This window comes from Electrona antarctica (genome assembly GCF_951216825.1).
Source record: "Electrona antarctica genome assembly, chromosome: 3".
In the NCBI taxonomy this organism is placed as follows: domain Eukaryota; kingdom Metazoa; phylum Chordata; class Actinopteri; order Myctophiformes; family Myctophidae; genus Electrona; species Electrona antarctica.
In genome coordinates this window covers 9,512,737-9,536,546 of record NC_136808.1, presented here as the reverse complement: position 1 = coordinate 9,536,546, position 23,810 = coordinate 9,512,737, and the positions used below count along the sequence as shown (strand labels likewise).

Here is a 23,810-nt window from a genome sequence, read left to right as displayed (position 1 = left end):
AACTAGTCCATTCCGTGAATTATTTCCCTCCGTTGTGTTGTTTATTAGCAATTTAACAAATAAAAATAGGGGCTCATTGACTTCCATTGTAACGGGGAAACAGCTCTCAAAATCACTCTTTTAGCACATAAACGAACACAACAAAAGGTGATTCTGATCAGCAAAACTCGTGGATGAAAGCATAAAGTGAGGACGTGTGCGTGCGTGCACAGGTACACCGGCTGGCTGCAGCCTGCCTCAGGCAGAGGATATAGGGTGACTTACCCCCATGCTGTGAGACAGCTGCTCCGCCGTCAGGCTGAGGCTGTAGTTCTGGGCCTCCAGCCGCCGACACTGGCTCTGCAAAACGTGACGCTCCACACTTTGCTCTGTGAAACACCACGGAGGAAATTAAGGAAAAGAGAAGAGACGGACAATTAGTTTCCACTTGACACACTCCACACAGGCGCACACACTAGAGGCATGCTAGTCTACTATAGGAGGGGCAGATGATGGTTTGCAGAGGAAAGGATACATTGTGAACAGCAGCACCCTCTGGTGGTTGGAGAATGCTACAACCGATACAAATCAGCTTACATTACATTCACTGTTTAGTCCAGCAAAAGCGTTATTTTTAAGCACTTCATTAGGATGAACATTGGCTGGAAAAAAAAGCAATAAGCATACCTTCAATGTATTCCTGATAGGCTTCGAATATAGATTCAATCCCCTGCCATTTGGGCGTAGGAGCCTCCTCCTCCTCCTCCCCCTCCTCCGAGTCATCCTCCTCCTCCTCCTCTGGCCCAGACATGTCGTCCCTCATCCCCGGGTGGGGCGGGGGTGCGGCGGGGGGGAAGTGCTGCCCGTTGTGCTGGGGGTGGAGGTGCATGGGGTGGGGGATGTGGTGTGTGGTGTGGGACAGGGACGGCCGGCCGGTGGGGGGAGGAGGAGCGGCGCTCTGCAGCAGCTCTGGAATGTTGTAGTGAACCGACGAGGAGTCCTGGAGGTGGTGGTGGGACGGCTCCGATACTCCACCTGCCAATGACATCAGGAGAGGAGGAGGAGGACGAGGTGAAAATGTGCTCACATTGTTTTTTTACTTCACTCATTTAGACCCGAGGCTGATTCTAAGAATCTGTTTTCTGAAAGACCTATGTTTCTATGTCAGTGGTGCTCAACCTTGTTCATGTCAAGGACCGCTGGAATTATCTGTATTTGGCGGCGGACCCCCCCCATCTGAAAAAATGTAGTTCCAGGGACCTACAATCACCATAACGCGCTGTCATTCTTCGCTCTGAAAGAATATATATATATTCAAAGATTTACGCCACATTTTCAAGATTTTTCTAAAATAGCAGATTTTCACACCGCATATCCAGCCGTCATCGGCAGGGTTAAGAACTTAGGGGCCATCCAGATGACGATTTCGGTGTTTCTCGGGCAAGTAATTAGCCGATCTGCCCTTTTTGTCACACAGAGACGGCGTTTTGGGGGACAAATGGCTAATTTTGAAACTACCTTCCAGAGTGGGAAAGTTTGGAGACGCGACTTTCACGTCTCCGTGTGTACAGCGAATGCCGCCTAATTTGCTGAAACGGTGATGTCATAGTCCCCTCGCCCCCTCCAAACTAACTAGTGTTAATGGTTTATTTCACCATAACCACTTACATATAAGTATCACAGCTATTTTATATTTGCACATAATGTCTATAAATCTCTTCTCCAAAAATAGCCGATCTGCAGCCCGCATGCACGAGCTTGTAGAGGAGCTATTTTTGGAGAACAGATATAAATTATGGTGATTACCAATCTGGAAAGACAAGAAAAAAAACGGATCTTCTACATTATTGTTACTATTAAATGGTGTAGTGTAGAATAGATTAGTATATAGGATATACAAGATAGGCAGCACAGCCACCGCACGTTCCTCTCAGGCAGGTCTGACTGCGCAGTGCACACTGCACAGCATGCATGGACCTCATCAAAGTGCTTCTCTTCTTGGGTGGAAATTAAACATTCTTTGTGTAACTTCAAAACGGCTTTGCATTGAGAGACCACAGGTAGGATAAACACATTGTTTACTGTCCATATTCCTCTATAAACGGCCTGTTTTCACTGTTTCCAATTGCTCTTTTTTTTATACTTTTGTATAGCCTATGTGCAATGATTAGCGCTGTGCTGCCAGCAGGTGGAATCAATCTAAACGAGCAATTATGTGTGTTTTAAAAGCTATAATAAACATATAGATAGATGCCATTCATTTATTTCCCGCATTATTTCACCCACGGTTTATAATATAACGGCTAGAACGGGTATGGCATCGAAATGTGGACTGTTTTCCATCCATAATAATAAATACAATAAAACGTGCTTCTCGTTTATTCAATTAATTGAACAAATGGTATTGATAGAATAATAAGAAATAATAAGTGTAGGTCATATGCTATACCTTTGTGTTTCTGCAGGGCCTTCTGAGTGGACTGAAGCACAGACTCGTGGAACTGCTGGGCAAACTCCTCCGGCGTGAAGCTGTCCCAGGGCTTGGTGCGTCCGTTCATCAGGCTGCCGTGGCCCTCTTTGGGCTGCAGGGGATGCGGGGGGGGCCGCAGGCTGTTCAGCAGGATGGAGCTCCTCTTTGCCATTGGCCCCTCGCTGGGCGGCCCCCGGGCCTTGTCGGGGTGGACGCTCGGAGCAGGGGGTTCCTTTGGTCTCAGTGTGTCCATGAGGGGTTTCGCGTGGCCGTTGGGGGACGCCGGCCGATGCCAGGAGGGGCTGTGTGGTCTGGCACTGGGATGTTCTTCTGATTCGCTGGCAGGCTGCTCAGTGGCAGGGTCTGTGAACACAAAAGGATTGGAGTCCAAGATGCACATTACAACATGGTTGTAGTCGTGTTTTATCCACCCGTTTCAAAGCAAGTTGATGACGTGCTGGTGGTGAAGGAAAATGTATCAAATGCTACTGTATAACAGGAGGAGAATTAGCCCTTCGCTAAATCCCTCCCCAACCTGTCCTTGTCCAATAGGCACGTTAACAGCGAGGAGACAGGGCAAGCTGTCCTTCTCCCCCATTGAGATGCATGTTAAATAACGGGATTTCTCCATATAAATAATCGATCATTTCAGTACCAAGAGCATCAAAATGTCTTCTAAATCTAGTCAACCAGGCCTGCAGTAGGCTATGCACTGGACAAATGTCTTCTAAATCTAGTCAACCAGGCCTGCAGTAGGCTATGCACTGGACAAATGTCTTCTAAATCTAGTCAACCAGGCCTGCAGTAGGCTATGCACTGGACAAATGTCTTCTAAATCTAGTCAACCAGGCCTGCAGTAGGCTATGCACTGGACAAATGTCTTCTAAATCTAGTCAACCAGGCCTGCAGTAGGCTATGCACTGGACAAATGTCTTCTAAATCTAGTCAACAAGGCTATGCACTGGACAAATGTCTTCTAAATCTAGTCAACCAGGCCTGCAGTAGGCTATGCACTGGACAAATGTCTTCTAAATCTAGTCAACCAGGCCTGCAGTAGGCTATGCACTGGACAAATGTGCATGACATTATTTAAATAAACTAGAAATACGAGGAAATTACAGAGGGAGAAACAGAATCCAACATCAACTTTAACGACCGCCCGACAGGAGTTTTCATGTTTCGCACGGTAAGACTGCGGTCATTAGTATTATTGCCATCACCTGGGCGGGTCAGTCGTGTAACTTTCCCGACGTTTAAGCTGTGTGTATGTTCAACAACACAGCCATGCAAAATAACACTGACAGCTATGAGGTGACGAAAGCTTGTCCTGCATAGCAACGGTTGCTAAACTATATGGATTGGCGTTGGACAATCGCTTTTTGGGGTGGGGTTTTAGCGAAGGGCTAATTGACTAGTTAGTGTACGTTGGATAATGTTGCAGTGGAACAGCCATTTCAAATATGTTGATGTAATATTGTTGTGCCCTTAATTGTCAGAATATCCACATTAGTAGCTGGAAAAAAGAGCCCTGCTTTTAGAGATTGGCTAAACACTGATGAAGCACAGGTTAGGTCTCTTACCAGAGTTGTGTGCTAGAGGGCTCTTACACTGCGGATGGGGGGCGTGTCTGATGGTATCCAACGTTACACTCTTTTCTTTGATAGCTTGAAGCAGCTCCACCACCCTCTCATTATCTGCGAGAGCGAGACAGACGGAAAACAAACATCACTTGCAAAATCTCTGTAGCCTTTGTTTGTCCCCATCCGTCTGCAGCTAATCCACCATTTCTTAAGCACCGACTGCGCTTACCTCTTCTTAAGACACGGAAGGTGTTTGTGCAATGGGTGTGTGTGTGTGTGTGTGTGTGTGTGTGTGTGTGTGTGTGTGTGTGTGTGTGTGTGTGTGTGTGTGTGTGTGTGTGTGTAACGTTGAGGTCCTCCACCCAATAGTGTGGGTAGGCTGTGCATCGCTGCCTGCAGGCAGCGCCCAGTAAATCAAGGGACTACACTAGGATCACCGTAAGCCTACCGCTACCACCACTCCCAGTGTCGTGTGTATGTGTGTCTACTGCGTGTGTGTGTGTGTGTGTGCGTGCGTGCGTGTGTGTGTGCGTGCGTGTGTGTGTGCAGAACCGCAATGAACAAAGTAGAACACTAAAAAAAGGGGTAATGCATTATGCATTCGCTGGCTTTGTAATGTATGTCATGTATAATAAAGTGCGGCTGGAGGTTCACACATGACTGTTGTGTGACCCTACATGAAACTCCTTCAGGGCAGAATCCACATGCTAATGAGAAAGTGGAGCATGTTAGACAAGGCAGAGAGTTCAGCGGTGGCGGACTAGTAGGCCTCGGAGGGAGCTAAACGCTGGAGAGGACGGAGTCATGGCGTTTGGGTAATTGATGGCAATAGGGAATGCAAAGCTGGCGTCCTGAAGTTGGTGTTTGAGTGTTTAGTGCACAGTGCTAGAGCTCTTTCAGTTCGCCAAAATGGGATTTATAAATACAACAAGTAGGCTTCTCACCATAAACAAGGTCAGAATAAAGGGGATAATGCACGCACGCACGCACGCACGCACGCACGCACGCACACACACACACACACACACACACACACACACACACACACACACACACACACACACACACACACACACACACACACACACACACACACACACACACACACACACACACACACACACACACACACACACACACACACACACACACACACACACACACACACACACACACACACACACACACACACACACACACACACACACACACACACACACACACACACACACACACACACACACACACACACAGCCTCATCAGACTTCCAAGCCTTTCGTTTGCTTGTTAAGAGAGTTCATGTCTTTGACTCTTTAACACGTATTAGCACAGAAAAGCAACAGGTTATTATTAAGATCTTAGTTAAGGTAGCCTAAGGTGTGCACATCTCAGAATCCATGCGCTATGATGATGATTGAACCTGCTGCTTTTTATGGTTATGCTCTAGCTGTAGCGACTAGTTTTATTTAATATATTAGGGCGTGTTCCTTTTTTATGTACAGTAACATGTAAATGTGCCTTGTTTTCAGCTAAAAGACACTTTCAAATGTTTTGAAGCTTGGTCGTAACATTGTTGGCGTAATACTTTGTATGCACTTTTGTTCTGCTATATATATGCCTATCCGTTGGCCAGGTATAGTAGTGACTCATCACAATCAAAATGGCGCACCCCCCGAATTTGCATACCAAAGGTGCAAGGCTTGCATGCCCTATTCATAGCATGTAGGAGCACCGGGTGAATGCCACGACACAGGTTTTGCCTTTGGGTTTTCTGCTCTAATGGGGATAAAGTGTCTGAGGAACAAAATAAAACTTCACTCAATTACAAGTGTTTCTTTTTCCGTTCGTTTACATATTTATTTTCTTTTTTCAGAAAACTGTCATGATCTAGAAGACATTTGTATAGAATCTGGTCTCAGGTCTAAATGGGTAAAGTTCTGGATAATGGGGATGTGGTGCTTAGGGCATTCACACTATGGTCCCAGCTGCTGGTGCCAAGTGGTCCCACTCGACTCGGGACCACTTGGCCAATGTTGTGGTAGTGTGAATGCTGGAGCGGATCACCCACCCAAACCATTCCCGGGACCGCATGGAGGTATAGTCTCGGGACCGTTTGAAGTGTACGGATAGGGATGGAAGCAATGTGAAAGCACTGAATACTACTCAATTAAGTGTACTCAGGTTGCGGAAGGAATCAAGGCCAATGTGAAATCATTGTATTCGGGGAACAGTTTGAATCAAACAGACTTGCCGTGAATCTGCCCTTCTTACCTCTCCTCTGCTGCACAGTGACGTGGGACAGGCTGAACATGGTGAGGAAGCGTTTCTTGTCCTCCAGCTCGGGCCCGTCCCGGTCCATCTCCTCCGGGGTGAAGCGCGTGCTGAGCGGGGCGGGGGGCGGAGGAGGAGGGGTGCGCTTGGCGTGCGACGCGGCGGGCGGGGAGGGGCTGCGCTCCCGGAGCATGCGCCTCCGTTTGCGTCTCTTCTGCTGCACGAGCTGGTCGCGCCGTCCCACCGTGGTCAGGCCCAGCACTCCCAGGAAGTCCACTTTCTACGGGGACAGAGAGAGGAAGGGGGGTCACGTCACTATACGGAGTCTTTGTTAAGGATATAGCTTGTTCATTTTTTACTGATGACGAGCACCTCATCAATCACACTTAACGAGCCGGGTTCTTATCGAGCCCACAATCGAGCATTTCCTGTTATTTTGTGGTAAGACGGAAGAAGACAATGAATTCCGAACAGAACCAGTATCTTTTACTAGGGCCTTCAAATACAGTACTTTATTCTGAACAGAACCAGTATCTTTTACTAGGGCCTTCAAATACAGTACTTTATTCTGAACAGAACCAGTATCTTACTAGGGCCTTCAAATACAGTACTTTATTCTGAACAGAACCAGTATCTTACTATGGCCTTCAAATACAGTACTTTATTCTGAACAGAACCAGTATCTTTTACTAGGGCCTTCAAATACAGTACTTTATTCTGAACAGAACCAGTATCTTACTAGGGCCTTCAAATACAGTACTTTATTCTGAACAGAACCAGTATCTTTTACTAGGGCCTTCAAATACAGTACTTTATTCTGAACAGAACCAGTATCTTTTACTAGGGCCTTCAAATACAGTACTTTATTCTGAACAGAACCAGTATCTTTTACTAGGGCCTTCAAATACAGTACTTTATTCTGAACAGAACCAGTATCTTTTACTAGGGCCTTCAAATACAGTACTTTATTCTGAACAGAACCAGTATCTTACTAGGGCCTTCAAATACAGTACTTTATTCTGAACAGAACCAGTATCTTACTAGGGCCTTCAAATACAGTACTTTATTCTGAACAGAACCAGTATCTTTTACTAGGGCCTTCAAATACAGTACTTTATTCTGAACAGAACCAGTATCTTTTACTAGGGCCTTCAAATACAGTACTTTATTCTGAACAGAACCAGTATCTTACTAGGGCCTTCAAATACAGTACTTTATTCTGAACAGAACCAGTATCTTTTACTAGGGCCTTCAAATACAGTACTTTATTCTGAACAGAACCAGTATCTTACTAGGGCCTTCAAATACAGTACTTTATTCTGAACAGAACCAGTATCTTTTACTAGGGCCTTCAAATACAGTACTTTATTCTGAACAGAACCAGTATCTTTTACTAGGGCCTTCAAATACAGTACTTTATTCTGAACAGAACCAGTATCTTACTAGGGCCTTCAAATACAGTACTTTATTCTGAACAGAACCAGTATCTTACTAGGGCCTTCAAATACAGTACTTTATTCTGAACAGAACCAGTATCTTACTAGGGCCTTCAAATACAGTACTTTATTCTGAACAGAACCAGTATCTTACTAGGGCCTTCAAATACAGTACTTTATTCTGAACAGAACCAGTATCTTACTAGGGCCTTCAAATACAGTACTTTATTCTGAACAGAACCAGTATCTTACTAGGGCCTTCAAATACAGTACTTTATTCTGAACAGAACCAGTATCTTTTACTAGGGCCTTCAAATACAGTACTTTATTCTGAACAGAACCAGTATCTTTTACTAGGGCCTTCAAATACAGTACTTTATTCTGAACAGAACCAGTATCTTTTACTAGGGCCTTCAAATACAGTACTTTATTCTGAACAGAACCAGTATCTTACTAGGGCCTTCAAATACAGTACTTTATTCTGAACAGAACCAGTATCTTTTACTAGGGCCTTCAAATACAGTACTTTATTCTGAACAGAACCAGTATCTTTTACTAGGGCCTTCAAATACAGTACTTTATTCTGAACAGAACCAGTATCTTTTACTAGGGCCTTCAAATACAGTACTTTATTCTGAACAGAACCAGTATCTTTTACTAGGGCCTTCAAATACAGTACTTTATTCTGAACAGAACCAGTATCTTTTACTAGGGCCTTCAAATACAGTACTTTATTCTGAACAGAACCAGTATCTTTTACTAGGGCCTTCAAATACAGTACTTTATTCTGAACAGAACCAGTATCTTACTAGGGCCTTCAAATACAGTACTAACAGTTTCTAACAGACGGCAATTGACCTTTTTACTTTTGGAAAAAAACATTGAAGAAACTGTTAACTGGTTAACCCATTCAGGCCTGACGTCGAAATTAAAAAAAAAAAAGTTTTCTAAATCATGACAATTTTCGGAAAGATTTGAGGCACATTTTAAAGATTTTTCAAAAATAGCAGACCTACAAGTTCATAGCGCGCCACTCGGTGGCGCGCTATGAGCTTGTAGATCTGCTATTTTTCAATAGCTAAATTATAACATAATGTTTAAAACGCTAACGCTAACGTGACATGGATGCGTTCCAGGTCTCAATGGATTAATGTGTGTACCGTCACTTTAAAAGCGTAATGTTGTTTACCCGGACAGCGCTGGTTGGCAGGTATCAATACACTTTTAGACAGACATGTTTGTGCCAGCGTGGGTGATTAGACTTATTTCTTGATCGCCTCTTGTCTTGATTGTTTATCGCCATGCTCGATAACAGGCTTGATAAGCCAAAAGCTTATTGATACCGGGCACTCACTAAGCTTGTTATCGGCTTTTTTCAGGTATCGGGTTTCGAGCTCCATCCCTAGTCTTTATGTCTGTGTGTGTGTGTGTGTGTGTGTGTGTGTGTGCACATGTTTTCCAGCTTCATAGGGAACCACAAGGAGTCATTAGGGACTTTAAGCAATGGCGGTTTTCAGGACTTCTCCACTAGGCAGAAGTACGGCGACTATGACGCCGTCGCAGTCAAAATCGTTAAGCAAACAGCCGTCTGCGACGGGTTCCTATCCATTTTTGGTTCCCATGGTGACGCGTCTATGCAGCATGTGTCAAAAATAAACACATTATTTTTTTTAAACACCCCGTCGCGCATCGGCTAACTTGCCGATATTGCTTAATTCTTACATGCGCTGGACATGATCAGCAGTGGAAAGAGGAAGGTGCTGGAGCAATCTGTGTTATTCTAAGAACCGTTTTTATAAACATGGTTAATATGACATATGGTATTAGTGTTATTTCTTCATTCAGAGCATGCCAACACATTACACAGCATAAGAGAGGTGATGGAGCAATCGGTGTTAAATGTATGACAGCTAATTTCAATAAACATGGTTATGACATGGCGGTGTAGACACTACGTGTAAGTGTAGGTTCTGCCGTAGTAGGAACGGCTGCAACGGCAAGCAGGTTTATGCATCGAGCACTGATCCATTTCCGGTTGCCGGAGCGGACTGCAGTAGCCGTTGTTTCTAAACCCATTTCGGACGGGAACCCCTTTTGGAGTTTTAAGCATTATGTTATTCTTTAGCTGTTGGAAAATAGCAGATCTACAAGCTCATAGCGGGGCACCGAGTGCCGCACTATGAGCTTGTAGATCTGCATTTTTTGAAAAATCGTGAAAATGTGTCGCAATTCTTCTATATTCGTTCAGATCTAATGTTTTTAACTCAAATCTTTGCTTCTGGTGAGGTCCCTGGAACAACATATTTTGAGATTGGGGTCCAGGGCCAATTACATATAATTCTAGATGCAACAATAAAGTACAACCTTGAACCTTGACCACCTAAATAAATGAGACACATGCTGTCAGTGGTTCATTTTTTTGGTTTCCCACAATTTTCATGACTTAAACTTTTTTTTCCACCAGTAATTTCATGAAGAAATAAAATAAAAAAAATGTGAGGTGTACATCATGTTCCGTGCTCAACCAATCAAATCATCACAAATGACATTCCGGCCAATCACTTTTGGCGTCTTCACTTTTCTCCCCTCACTTTTATCCTCAATATGTACTTTGCTCAGCCAATCAATTCATCGCTATGGGGTGATCAGCCAATCACAAAGCCAATGTTTGTGTTCACACAAACCCGGAAAGCTGGCCATAGGAAGGGCTAGCATGGAAATGAAAATACTACACTGTTCTCATTCTATAGTTCATATGAGTCATCCACTTAAATGACATGTGACGTCTCTTTACACCTCACAGTATATAGAGGGTATGCGCATGCTTAAAGTGAATGGCACATCGAGTGGCAAAGCGAGTGGCAAAGCAACATGCAAAGTGAGTTTAACATTGTTTAATGCAATCAGATAGGACTTTTCTGTTTGGATATATGGGCTATCAAGGCCAGAAAGTAGTTTTTTGCCACTTGGTAGGCATTCCTGCATAACTTCTGGGTTTGATGATGATGTCACGCGCATACTCTCTATTAGGAAGCCAGCCTCTCACCTGTTGGTTGCCTGTCAGATGAATTATTCTTACTGTAGATCCTTGTTTGACTCTGTCCACTAAACCCCACCTCCAGTGTATTATGGTCACTTGGTTGTTTATAAAAAGGGACCCTGGGCTGTCCGGAAGCTCTTGTATTAAAAGAACATTGTTTCATTCCACTCTACCTTTCGTACTTACACTGTTCTGAAAATATATAACAATATGGCTCTCAGTTATTGTTCCCAAACTGTGGAACCAACTACCTCCGTAGGAACCACTGACAGCGTCTGTGGTTCATTTAGGTGGTCAAGGTTGTACTTTATTGTGTACAGGTACATAAGAGTAAAACTTATTTTTGTTTGGCTTCCTTACAGATAATGCAGCGGCATACAGTAGATAGCGTAACATTCACAGCAAGCACAGCAAACAAGAATAAGCAAGAAAAGGCAATCAAATAGTAACGCACACACGGTACTCGTTCATGTTTCCGGCCCGGCACGTTCACGCATGGCCCAATTCCAACCCAGAATGCACTCTGTTCCATTCCCGGGAAGAAGGGGTGAAATGGCCTCATGCGCTGAGGTGAGCAACTCGATGCAAGTGGATGTGAGGAGACGATATTATATACTCTAAGGGTGGTGTTTTACCTGGGTGGAGTCGTCCAGTTTGAGCGCGGGCTGCTCCGCCACCCTCCGGAGGTGAGCTCGCACCTCCTCCTCGTCGCTCTCGTCATACGAGTCGTCCAGCTCGTAGTAGTAACCTGCAATGCACACCACGCACAGCAGGGGTCAGCGCTGACACTTTGACACCACTTTATTACCAGTAGGTGGGAAAATAAGCACTCCACCAGTGGTCCTTGAGGGGGTTCCAGGTGGTGGTCCCCGGCTAAATGATGGAGAGTTTGGTAACCAAATGGACCCTTATTAGATCTTTAACTCCCTTGCGGGTCCATTTGGTTTATTTTTACGCTCTCAAAATTGTTCTTAAATTATTGTTAAATTATTGTTAAACATCTGCATGGCTTAGTTTACAAGTAATGCAAATTACTTGTAAACTATTAGAATATAAAAGAAAGTAGAATAGTTGTCATTTTGATTTGCCTGTTATCTATCCTAATGGAACCAACATCAATACAGCATGGAATTGTCGACAACATATTATCCAACGATAACAAAATATTCTTTATTTTTGGGTAGAGGCTAAATGTCATCAAATGTCGAAATTAATAATGGACCTTGATGTGAAAAGGGTGTGAGAACCAGTGCGTTAAGTGGGTTTTTACCGGCAGTAGCCGTACCTTTCTCCCGGGCCTCCCTCCTCCTCTTCTCCTCCAGGTCCAGCTTGCTGACAGGCCTGCGGTGCTGCTGGAGGAAGTCGTCGTAGATCAGGGCCGCGTCGGCCGAAACCTGCTGCTGCCCCGACGCACAGGGGAGTCCCGCCGCGACCGCCCCCGACAACAGCTGACAATGTCTGCCGGTGGCCCCCTGGTGGGCGATATGGAAAAAATATAATGTCACCATATTTGTTCAAGCAGTATCACCATACGCGATATTATCGCGATATATATTTTAGGGTTATTGATCAAGGCACTTAACCCATTTTGACCTGAGATCAGATTCTAAAAATGTCTTCTACATCCTGACAGTTTTCTGAAAAAGTTATGTTTAAGTCAGTCGTTCTTCGATTTTTCAAAAATAGCAGATCTACAAGCTTGTAGAGCGGCACTCGGTGCCGTGCTATGAGCTTGTAGATCTGCTATTTTTCAATAGCTAAAGCATAACATAATGCTAACACCAAAATGCGTTAACAGTGCAACCACCTACAAGGAAACACAAACTAAAAGAAAAAGGAGTAACAGAACATTACAATACTTAAAGAAACCGTCATTCTACAACAGCATAAAATTAAGGTATAGAACTGCAAATCATAGAATGCGCATTCACTGTATCACTATATATATTATATTATATATACGATATCTCTGAAAAGGCATAATTATGGTCGAGGCATTTTTATCACGATACGATATTTATCACCATAATGGCAAAAACCCCTACCTGGTGGTGGTATGCCTGGAAGCCCTTCAGTCCGGCAGCAGTGACGCTGCCCCCCTTGGCGCTGCCCCCGCCCAGCTCCCCGTACTGGCTGGGCAGGGACAGAGACGCCCGCTGCTGGCTCAGGAACGACTGCGTGGACTTCTCCAGCTCCGCCAGGAAGGTGCTGTGCCCGTCGAGGCCCGACGCCGGCGGGGGGCCCCTCATCGGGGGGTACTTCTCCAGGGGGTCCCGCCGCCGCAGCCCCCCGTCCTCGTGCTTCATGGAGGACGGGGGGCCGCCGCCGCTACGAGCGAGCTGCTCGTAGTGGCTGAGCCCCGAGGGAGCGAGCTCGTAGTGGCCCAACCCCGGGAGGGGCTCGGCGTGCAGGCCGCCGCGTCTCGACGAGTCCGAGGCGGTGTCGATGAGGGAGGCCGGGTTCCACAGGGTGGCGGTGGGCGGAGGAGGGGGGTGCGAGGGGTCACGGTGGTGGTGGTGGGGCGGCGGCGGCTGGGACGGCTTCGGGGAGATGAGCGGCGGCGGGGCGCCCAGGTGAAGGTGGAGGTCGCGGCTGCCGGCCGGGTCGTGGTGATTTGGTATGGATCTGTGCCAAGACGAGGAGAGAGAGAGAGGGGGCAAGCAGAGGTCAAGCTCTGGCCATCCGTTACAATGCACAGCACACCTGTACGTCTTTCATGGGCAAGAAATATGGCTTCCCTCCCTCCCTCCCGCCAGGCACAATGCAGAGGCACACACATACTGTATAAACAAACACAGTCCCTCCCTCCCTTCCTTCCTTCCTGTCTATCTCTGTGTGTGTGTGTGTGTGTGTGTGTGTGTGTGTGTGTGTGTGTGTGTGTGTGTGTGTGTGTGTGTGTGTGTGTGTGTGTGTGTCTGTGTGTGTGTGTGTGTGTGTGTGTTTTTGTGTGCGTGTGTGTGTGTGTGTGTGTGTGTGTGTGTGTGTGTGTGTGTGTGTGTGTGTGTGTGTGTGTGTGTGTTTTTGTGTGTGTACGTGTGCGTGTGTACGTGTGCGTGTGTACGTGTGCGTGTGTGCGCGTGTGTGTGTGTGTGAAGTGGTGGTGTTATCAGGCCCAGGCAGAGCAGCCCAGAGCAGAGTGAGGATGTGGCGAAGGCAGGCTATCCGCTGTCCTCCAAACACACTGGGGCTGCCTTTGATCTGCCAGGCCCTTTTAGCATGGCACGCACGCACGCACGCACGCACGCACGCACGCACGCACGCACGCACGCACGCACACACGCACGCACGCACGCACGCACGCACAACTGTAGTGAGAGTGAGTTCAGAGAAGGGTCCACAGAAGGAAGGGCAGGGTGAAATGGTGGAGATGGTCTTGATGGACAGATAGGAACAGAACTGACATACACACGGTTAGAAAGGTAGGGAAGGCCCAGGCGGTGGCGTAACCGTCTGGGCACCCGACTGGTAATCCAGTCGCAGTGTGCCGCGGGTTCGACTCCCGAGCCCGACACGGCCTTTACTGCATGTCTTCCCCCATCTCTCTCCCGTTTCCTGTCAGCCTACTGTCTGTCCCTTCAAAAACCAATAAAAGGCGTAAGCCGAAAAAAAAAAAAAAAAAAAAAAGAAAGGTAGGGAAGAGAGAGGCTCTCACTCTGAAACAGAGACCTGCATCTCTTGTGTTTTAGTCACGCCTCCATATATGGTCACGCCTCGTGACATCACACCTCCATATATGGTCACGCATCGTGACATCACGCCTCCATATATGGTCACGCATCGTGACATCATGTCTCCATATATGGTCACGCCTCGTGACATCACGCCTCCATATATGGTCACGCCTCGTGACATCACGCCTCCATATATGGTCACGCCTCGTGACATCACGCCTCCATATATGGTCACGCCTCGTGACATCACGCCTCGTGACACCCTGGATCACCTAGATCTGCATTAAATGGAGCCGGCCAGTAACTCTACATCTGACCTCAAACCCTTAGATCTTCATATATGGAGCTGACCTGTTCTGACATTCCATATGTTGATCTGACCTCATCAAACCCTGTACACTCGATATATATGGCCAGTACAGAATACATTCCATATGTTGATCTGACCCCCCCATGCCAAAGCGCCATCGCTCGCGCAGCAGTCTGCTGTCACCCAGGCGGATATGTTGATCTGACCCCCCCATGCCAAAGCGCTAGCGCTCGCCCAGCAGTCTGCCGTCAACGAGGCGGAATGCGTGCATGCCACCTCGCCCTCGGGCCTGTCTTACCGGTAACAATAATCTATAAGCTCACAACATGGATGCGATGTGCCGTGAGCTTTTCACCGGCGTGCTCCGCTGTCGTACGGCGGTAGCTTAAAGCGACCACACGAGGCAGAAAGACGGATGGAGCGCTCTAATAGACAAACACTCTGTCCAGGCCGCTCGTTCCAAATCAAACCTGGCAGTGAGCACAGCCTGGGCCTGACCAATCACATTACTGCCGCTGCCTCCTGTTCTGTGTGCACGTTGGAGTCAGTGTGTGTGTGTGTGTGCACATTGGAGTCAGTGTGTGTGTGTGTGTGTGTGTGCTGTGCTCTATCTGCAATCTGTAGCCTGTGGGCAGTGATTAGACTGGACTGTTACTGATAGCTGATGCGTTGTGTTGTGTTGTGTTGTGTTGTGTTGTGTTGTGTGTGTTGTGTTGCGTGTCCCCTGCAGTACCAGTACAGCATTAGCCCCAATCATTAACCCATTTTGACCTGAGATCAGATTCAAAAAATGTCTTCTACATCCTGACAGTTTTCTGGAAAAGCTACGTTTCTATGTCAGTGGTTCTTCGATTTTTCAAAAATAGCAGACCTACAAGCTCGTAGCGCGCCACCGAGTGGCGCGCTATGAGCTTGTAGATCTGCTATTTTTCAATAGCTAACACCAAAAGGGGTTCCCGCCCAAAATGGGTTAAACCTAACTTCACAATATCCCCCCCCCCCACCCCCCCACCCCCCCCCTCGCACAAAGCAGGGTAAGCAGAAAGCTTATGCTGTGCAAGGTTGAGAGGATTAGCCGAGAATTAGCCTCTGTGTATCTTATTTAGCCATCCTGCTCGCTGCTCGCCTGTTTGACAATCCTCATCCGCTACACGGTACGAGAGAACGAGCCGTGGGGACAACCTGCCTTACAACCTGAATCCACGGCTAAACGCTGTCGTCTGTCTGCCTGTGCTGGAAGCCGTGCCGGGAGGTATAGCGGGGGACAGAAATAGAGCAGATGGGGAGGATTCTGACAGGGAGGAGGGTGTTCTTTTCTTTCAGTGCTGACAAACAGACTTCTGAAGCCTGCGAGCTTACGAGTATGGCTGGTCTACACAGAGCTACAACTGCTTCCATCACAGGATGGAGATGAGAGATGAGAGAGAGAGAGAGAGAGAGAGAGAGAGAGAGAGAGAGAGAGAGAGAGAGAGAGAGAGAGAGAGAGAGAGAGAGAGAGAGAGAGAGAGAGAGAGAGAGAGAGAGCGTCTGTCTGTGTACACAATCATCTGTAAAAAGACATGGGCAAGATAATTCTCTAATGAATTACTGGTAAACGCCTTGGCATGTATAACTAAAAAATGCAATGCTGCTCGACGGTCTTGCTTGTTTCGGGCGGGTGTGTCCCAGAGAGAGAGAGAGAGAGAGATATATCTATATATCTCTATATATATCATCATGATCCTTCGAGTGCCCTCGAGATCTGTGACACAAGCTGCTTCCACTGGTCTCTGTTGTCTCATCGCCACACCAAGTTCATTCACAGTCAGTCCTGTGTCCCTACTCAGAACATCTGGGAATGTGAGAGGTCTTGTTCCTCTTGATGGGCAGGGTAGTCTCCACAGAAGAATATCCGAAATGACCTGTTCTTTTTCTCTGTGGCAGTGTCCAGCAAAGCGGAGTCTTCTTTCTGCCACAACAACTGAGATGGGGGGGGGGGGGGGGGGTGCCTCCATAAATCTGAGCTTTAGTGGGATGGTCCTTCCATGAGAGGTTCTGGACACGCATGAGGAGTCTTGTGTATGTTCCGTCAAGACGATCCCGAAACTCCTTATTCATTGTCTATATATATTCATTGTCTATATATATATATATATATATATATATATATATATATATATATATATATATATATATATGTTACATTTCCGGACAAGTTCTGGACAATGGGTTGATTCAAATTGGTTTCCCCCAGTTTGAGTTTAAGGTCAGGGGTTTGTTTATCTGTTAGGGGTTAAGGTCAGCGGTCAGGATTAGAGTAGTGGTTAAGCTTAGCCTTTGTTATCGTGTCGTCTCCTTCGCTTGATGTTTCTGAACAAATCAAATCGCCTTGCCTTGGGGCGTGCATGCATCTGTTAGGGCAGCGCTTCTCAAACTATGGGTCGCGCGGGAAGGTGCTGCCAAAAAGTGTCCCTCATAATACGGGGCTGTGGTATGAAACTCTTAAAGGTAAGAGGATATGTAATCCGTAAATGCAATGACCTCAAAAGATAAGTCAGTCAGTGTGAGTCAGTGTGAGAGTAAATCAATGTAATGTGCGTGCGTGTGCGTGCGTGCGTGTGCGTGCGCGTGCTCTAACCTGTGAGCCTCCGTGCGGTGCTCCGGTGCTCCATCGGCGGGCCTGCCCAGGTCCAGGTGCTGCTCCAACACCTGCTGGCGGAACTCCGACACCTGGTACTGACGGTCCTCCTTCTCCTGGCGCAGCTTGCGCTGCCGCGCCAGCCAGCGCTCCTCCTCATTGGTCCTCTGGAGCAGCAGGGCCGACGAGAGCCCCGCCGCCCCGCCGGGCACGCCCATGTAGAGGCCGCCGCCGTGGTGGGCGGGGACCACCGAGACCAGGCCGGGGACGACGCCGACGGCGGCGTGATGCGGTTGGACGATGGCGGACGAGTGAAGACCCGGCGGGATTGGCTTGGGAGCCGCGAGGGTGCCGCTGGGCTCTTTGGTTTTGTCTGGTGGTGGTGGGGACGAAAGACAGGCCAATGTGTCAGTATTAACCCATTCTGGAAGGAAGCCCTTTTGGTGTTTTAAACATTATGTTATACTTCTAAAAAATCTTTGAATATATTCTTGAGGCATAGAGCGAACGTTTCTAACTCAAATCATTGCTTCTGGGGGTGTCCCTGGAACAATATATTTTCAGATGGGGGTCGGTGGCCAATTACATATAATGTTTGGGGTCCTTAACATGAAATGTTGAGCACCACTGATATAGAAACATAGGTATTTCAGAAAACTGTCAGGATTCCGAAGACATTTTTTTTTATTTCGACGCCAGGCCTAAATGGGTTAATGATTCATTTCTCTGCCCTCTTGTGGCCACAGATGGTAGCTAACTTGTGCCAGCCGGAATTGCTGAGAGTTTGTTTACAAAAACATATCCAGAATTTTTTTAATTCGTTATTATCATCACACTTGTCTGCTTGTAGATCTGCTATTTAAAAAATATTTTTCATACACTCAAAAACTTGAACTGGGACATTCTGCGTAGTGAGTACTTTCTACTTTTGGTACTTTAACAGCATGGATGCCAGCGGCCTCTAGGGGGAGGCAGAGCTCTACCCCAGAAAGTGTTTTTTCTGCTTGCATCATATTTCATATGGGCATACCCAACAATGGATGCCAAAAAAAAATGGTCCATACAAATCAAATTTTGCTTTCTTGCTTCCTTGGAACGAAAATGTGATGCGTGATGACGTGTAGAGGCTCACATGAACAAAAATGTATCTTGATTTCATTCACCTGTTTGATTCCCATTGCTGTGCGTCCGTCCAAACGCAGCTGGGTTTGATTACAGAACTACTCTATTTCTAGTCTCATTCAAGATGAGAATCCAGAAAGTGTATTACTCGTTTTAAACTTAATCATCACGCTAATTTTTTTTATCTGAAGATATTATAGGTTAGATTTAAGCCACACGGCAGTAAACTGGTAGAGCTGGTCGACTGTCTTGGCTTGTAAACAAACAACGTCCATGGGTCGTGCGTGCTGCGTGCTGCGTGCATGTAGCTACCGTCCCATGCATCGCCTGAAGGGATGCGACGCTCTGATCGGTTCAGAAACTACAGAGTTTCAGGCTGAAACTTCAAAATAAAATGCCCAAATTCCACCACTACTCATACTGTTATCATACCGGTCCGATTGGGGGTGAGTCTCTCGGGCTTGGTGGCCGTCCGGTCCTCCTGGCCCGCTGCCCTCATGGCGTGGAACTCGGCCAGGTAGTGGCTCTCCATGGCCTTGGACACCTGCAGCTCCTTCTCCCTCTGCGCCCGCTCCTTCTGCCTCTCCAGCTCCCTCTCTCTCTCCCGCTCCTTCTCCCTCTCGCGCTCCCTCTCGCGCTCGCGCTCCCTCTCGCGCTCCAGCTCCTTCTCCCGCTCGCGTTCCCGCTCCCTCTCGCGCTCCCTCTCGCGCTCCTTCTCCCTCTCGGACTCGCGCTCCCTCTCCTTCTCTCGCTCGCGATCTCGCTCTCGCTCGCGCTGCCGCAGCTCGTCCTCCATCTGCAGCCTGGTTGAGGGGACGGACGACAACAGGGTGGGGGGGAGAGAGACAAAGAGCGATGTGCTGCTTCATTAACCCATTTTGACCTGAGATCAGATTCTAAAAATGTCTTCTACATCCTGACAGGTTTCTGAAAAAGCTATGTTTCTACGTCAGTCGTTCTTCGATTTTTCAAAAATAGCAGACCTACAAGCTCGTAGCGCGCCACTCGGTGGCGCGCTATGAGCTTGTAGATCTGCTATTTTTCAATAGCTAAAGCATAACATAATGCTAACACCAAAAGGGGTTCCTGCCCAAAATGGGTTAACGGGCACACGGCATCGTTGCAATGCATGCGTTTTCCCGTGCATATAATGTGTGTGTGTGTGCGTGCGTGTGTGTGTGTGCATTAGTATACTTGGTCCTCACACAAGACAGTATACTAGAATTTGAGAAATAGCCATCATGAAGACACATTTCCTGGTCCTCACAAGAGAAATGGTGGTTTTACGTTTAGAGGTTTACAATTACAAGGTAAAGATTCCGCTTGGTGTTAGAGTTAGGATTAGGCCTTTAGAAGTTAGCTTTAGGGATTAGAGAGGAAGCGTAATGCCTGAATTATAGTTGTGCGCTTGGTGTCGTGCACTGAAAAATACCTGATATACAATCATGCACACAGCTTGTATATCAGGTCTGATCTTTTTCAGCTTTAGGCTCACGGTAAATGGCAAATATGCCATTCATGAATGTAAAATGCTGTTCAGTCAGACAACTCTTAGAATGAATTTAGAATATATGTTTATTAGGGGGGGCACGTGGTACAGTCGGTAGTGCTGTCGCCTCAGAGCTAGAAGGTCCTGGGTTCGATTCCTGCTGGGGACGCTGTGGGCGCTGGGGGCGTGTTCTCTCCTCCGCGCCATCAGTGCCCATACCCGAGGCGGGGTTGGCGAAAGGGTCTTTCTGTGTGGCGTTTGCATGTTCTCCCCGTGTCCCCTAGGGTAGGTACCCTCACAAAAAAATGCAGTAATCCTGGTCTCTAAACTACCTCCCCCAGGCCAGCCGGGGCGCCTGATGGAGGGGAAAGGAACTGGTCGGAATAACGTGTTCCTTCCACGTGCTATGTCCGGAAACTCCCCCCTGTCAGGTGTAAAGAAGCACCTTGGACTCCTCATGTATAGAAGGCAGAGGAAGTGTAGCGCCCAGGATTACATTCGATAATTGACACTGGGTGAAAAAATGGGTTGCAAAATCGTGGGATAAAAACTTAAAAAAGAAAAAAATAATATATATGTATTGAGCATAATTGAGTGTAGATATATTATGAACAGCGGTGCACCAGTGCGCATGCGTCGTCAAAATGTTTGCTGCGCTGAGAGACAGGAATTTAGAGAATGCTGACAGGCACTCAAAAGAGATGTTAACGTCCTGTAAGTATATACTTAGAAATAAAACTAGTGTTGACAAGTGTGACTAGTGTTACAAGTAGCTCTTATTTTGATGAGGAAGTCAGAGCACAGGAAGTCCGTTTCAGTTGTAAACAAGCTACGATGACAGTTTTTAAAACGGAAAGGGAAAGTTTTGGTGAACTCGCCATGCGCGCGTGCGTGCGTGCGTGAGGACCTTACCTCTCAGAGATCCTCTCGGACTGCAGGGCGGACAGCGAGGGGTGCGTGAGGTCTCCGGGGTAGCGCACCCCGGGCAGATGCATGTGAACGGCCGAGGGGTGCATCTGTGGCATGCCGCCCCCTCCCTGCAGCTGGTAGAAGGGCGACCTCAGCGCAGAGAGACAGAACGGGTCGTCCATCCTGTGGGAAGGAAGGAAGGAAGGAAGGAAGGAAGGAAGGAAGGAAGGAAGGAAGGAAGGAAGGAAAAGAGAGAGAGAAAGACGCATGGATTAAATCACAATAATATCTTATGACATGAAACAGTCTGCCCCCACACACTACTGGCGCCGTTCCCTAAACAATTAACACAATATGTAAATACAATTATGATGTTTTAGTGATATTTAGTAATATACTGCCAATCAGGTGAAGAAATTACAGCTTTAACGCCTGATTTTTATATTAAATATCCGAGACCATAGGGGTTTTATGGAAGATACTTCTGCACATAATGCTAGAGTTTGCCCACCTGAAATGCTCTAATCTTAAAATAAGAATAGACTACTTTGTCTTATTCGATTATATGTTTAACCCATTTTGGGCGGGAACCCCTTTTGGTGTTTTAAAGCATTATGTTATACTTTAGCTATTTTTGAAAAATTGTGAAAATGTGGCACAAATCTTTGAATATATATTCTTTCAGAGCGAACGTTTTTTAACTCAAATCTTTGATTCTGGGGGGTCCCTGGAATTTTCAGATGGGGAGGGCGGAGGCATAATATTACATATAATTTTTGGGGTCCTTGACGTGAAATATTGAGCACCACTGATACAGAAACATAAGGTTTTTCAGAAAATTCAGGATTTTGAAGACATTTTTTAAATTTCGACGTCAGGCCAAAATAGAAGAAATGCTGGCATCCCCAGAATCCAAAATGACTGAAATCAGTCGTGGCGAGAATGGGAACTTTACTCCACGGACGGAGACGTCAGGAGGAAAGGCCACGGCGTGATGCAGCGCCCTGCGGTGACAGCGCCGTGGTGTTCATTTCTCCATTAACCCATTTTGGACTGAGGTCGATTAAAAAAAAAAGGCTTAAAAAACCCACGTTTCTATGTCAGTGGTGCTCAACCTTTTTCATGTCAAGGACCGCCATAATCATCTCTATTGGGCCACGGACCCCCATCTCAAAATACGTAATTCCAGGGACACGCCCCAGAAGCCAATATTTTTGTTAAAATCTTCACTCTGAAATATATATTCAAAGATTTGCACCACATTGTCACGACTTTTCAAAAATAGCAGACCTACAAGCTCGTAGCGCGCCACTCGGTGGCGCGCTATGAGCTTGTAGATCTGCTATTTTTCAATAGCTAAAGCGTGACATAACGCTGGAAACACCAAAAAGGGGTTCCCGCCCAAAACGGGTTAACCTGAGTTATCTCCATCTCCCTCTGACAGAGGCTGCATCACACACGCTCCTCCATCTCTCTGTGCTGTGACGAGATGTGCTCTGTCAGATAAAACCTCATCCATCTATGTGTGTGTGCCTGCGTGTGCGTGCGTGTGCGTGCACGCCGTGCATCGTTCACAGAGAATGGAACATCCTCTCATTAACTCCATTACAGTACAGTGTGTGATGGGTGCTATACAACTACAGTCCTCAGATCCCGCTAGGTTTGACAGACTGGGGCCACGCAGGCTGTCTCGCAGCCCCGAAGCAAGCAACACTCATCCCCCCCCCCCACCCACCCACCCCTCTCTCTTGATGCACGCACACGCACGCACGCACACACACACTATAGGGTACGTCCGCATCTAGGATGCAAGAGGCGCTGCAAACCATGCTTATATTGACAGCTTGGAGGCGTGTCTAGCAGTGTGCTATAAAGATGCTGGGGGTCTGTAACAAAGGAATCCCCATGCAGAGCAGCTCACCTGTTTTGATTGATTGATTGATTGATTGATTGATTGATTGATTGAAAATGTATTAACAGTATGCAGAATTGGGTACGACTTGTGCTTTCAGACGAAAGCACAAGTCAATACAAAGGCTGTTAACTGTGGACGACACCATGATAAAAGCATGACCCTTGTTTACAACGGGGTCCACCATTTTCAATTCATCAGAACATTTAAATAGAGACGTACAAATATACACTTCTATAACAAAAAAACGGAAATCCAACCAGCACATCGGAGGAATTTGGGGTTCAGTGTCTTGCCCAAGGACACTTCGACATGTAGACAGGAGGAGCCGGGATTCGAACCGCCGACCCATGGATCATTGGACGACCTGCTCTACCTCCTGAGCCACAGTCGCCCCAGTAAGGGGAAAAGGGGGTGGTGGGAGGGGGTGAAGAGGGGTGGGGCAGGTAGCTCACCTGTAGGACATGAAGGAGGGGTGGGGCTGGTAGCCGGGGGTGGTAGTAGGCTGCTGCGGCCGCTGCGGTGGCGGGTCCAGGCCAGGGGCAGCAGAGGGCATCCGGAGGGCGTCCTCGGCCGTGGCGTAGGGTCGGAAACCGCGCAGGTACTCCTCGGGCACGCCCCCGGGCGGCACGCCGTGGGTCAGCTGCCTGGCAGACTGACGGGGAGGAGGAGAACAGAGGAGGAGGAAGAGCACAGGGGGGAGATATCGGGGTTCATTTCTTTCAGCAGATTTCGATTTCATCTTAGTCTTTTGAATAACAAATTAATTTAGCCTTAGTGCTATTTAGTCTTCTGAAATTGGTTAGTCTTAGTCGACTAAATATTACTATTAGTCTTAGGGCTCTATTTTCGTCCATGCTAAAACCCCTTATGCCTAAACTTTGCCTTTTTTTTTTTACTATTTTGAAAGACATGATTTTTGAATAGTTAAAATAGCCAAACTACAAGCTCACAACGTGTCGAAGTGTATTCAAAAAATATATTCAAAATAGTAAAAAAATAAT

At 46.9% G+C, this 23,810-nt stretch overlaps 1 protein-coding gene across 1 annotated transcript in view; it reads right to left on the bottom strand.

The window, feature by feature from the left end:
• Nucleotides 1-23,810, bottom strand: part of gse1b (Gse1 coiled-coil protein b) — a gene marked incomplete at its 5' end in the record, with an annotated part of 31,285 nt that overhangs the window by 2,994 nt on the left and 4,481 nt on the right. Inside the window, 14 exon segments of the mRNA XM_079497466.1 lie at nt 265-368; nt 667-1,014; nt 2,429-2,812; nt 4,030-4,143; nt 6,301-6,580; nt 11,412-11,524; nt 12,062-12,248; nt 12,822-13,401; nt 17,375-17,747; nt 18,929-19,299; nt 20,898-21,077; nt 23,262-23,299; nt 23,301-23,332; nt 23,335-23,461. Coding sequence (XP_079353592.1) covers nt 265-368; nt 667-1,014; nt 2,429-2,812; nt 4,030-4,143; nt 6,301-6,580; nt 11,412-11,524; nt 12,062-12,248; nt 12,822-13,401; nt 17,375-17,747; nt 18,929-19,299; nt 20,898-21,077; nt 23,262-23,299; nt 23,301-23,332; nt 23,335-23,461 — 3,231 coding nt within the window.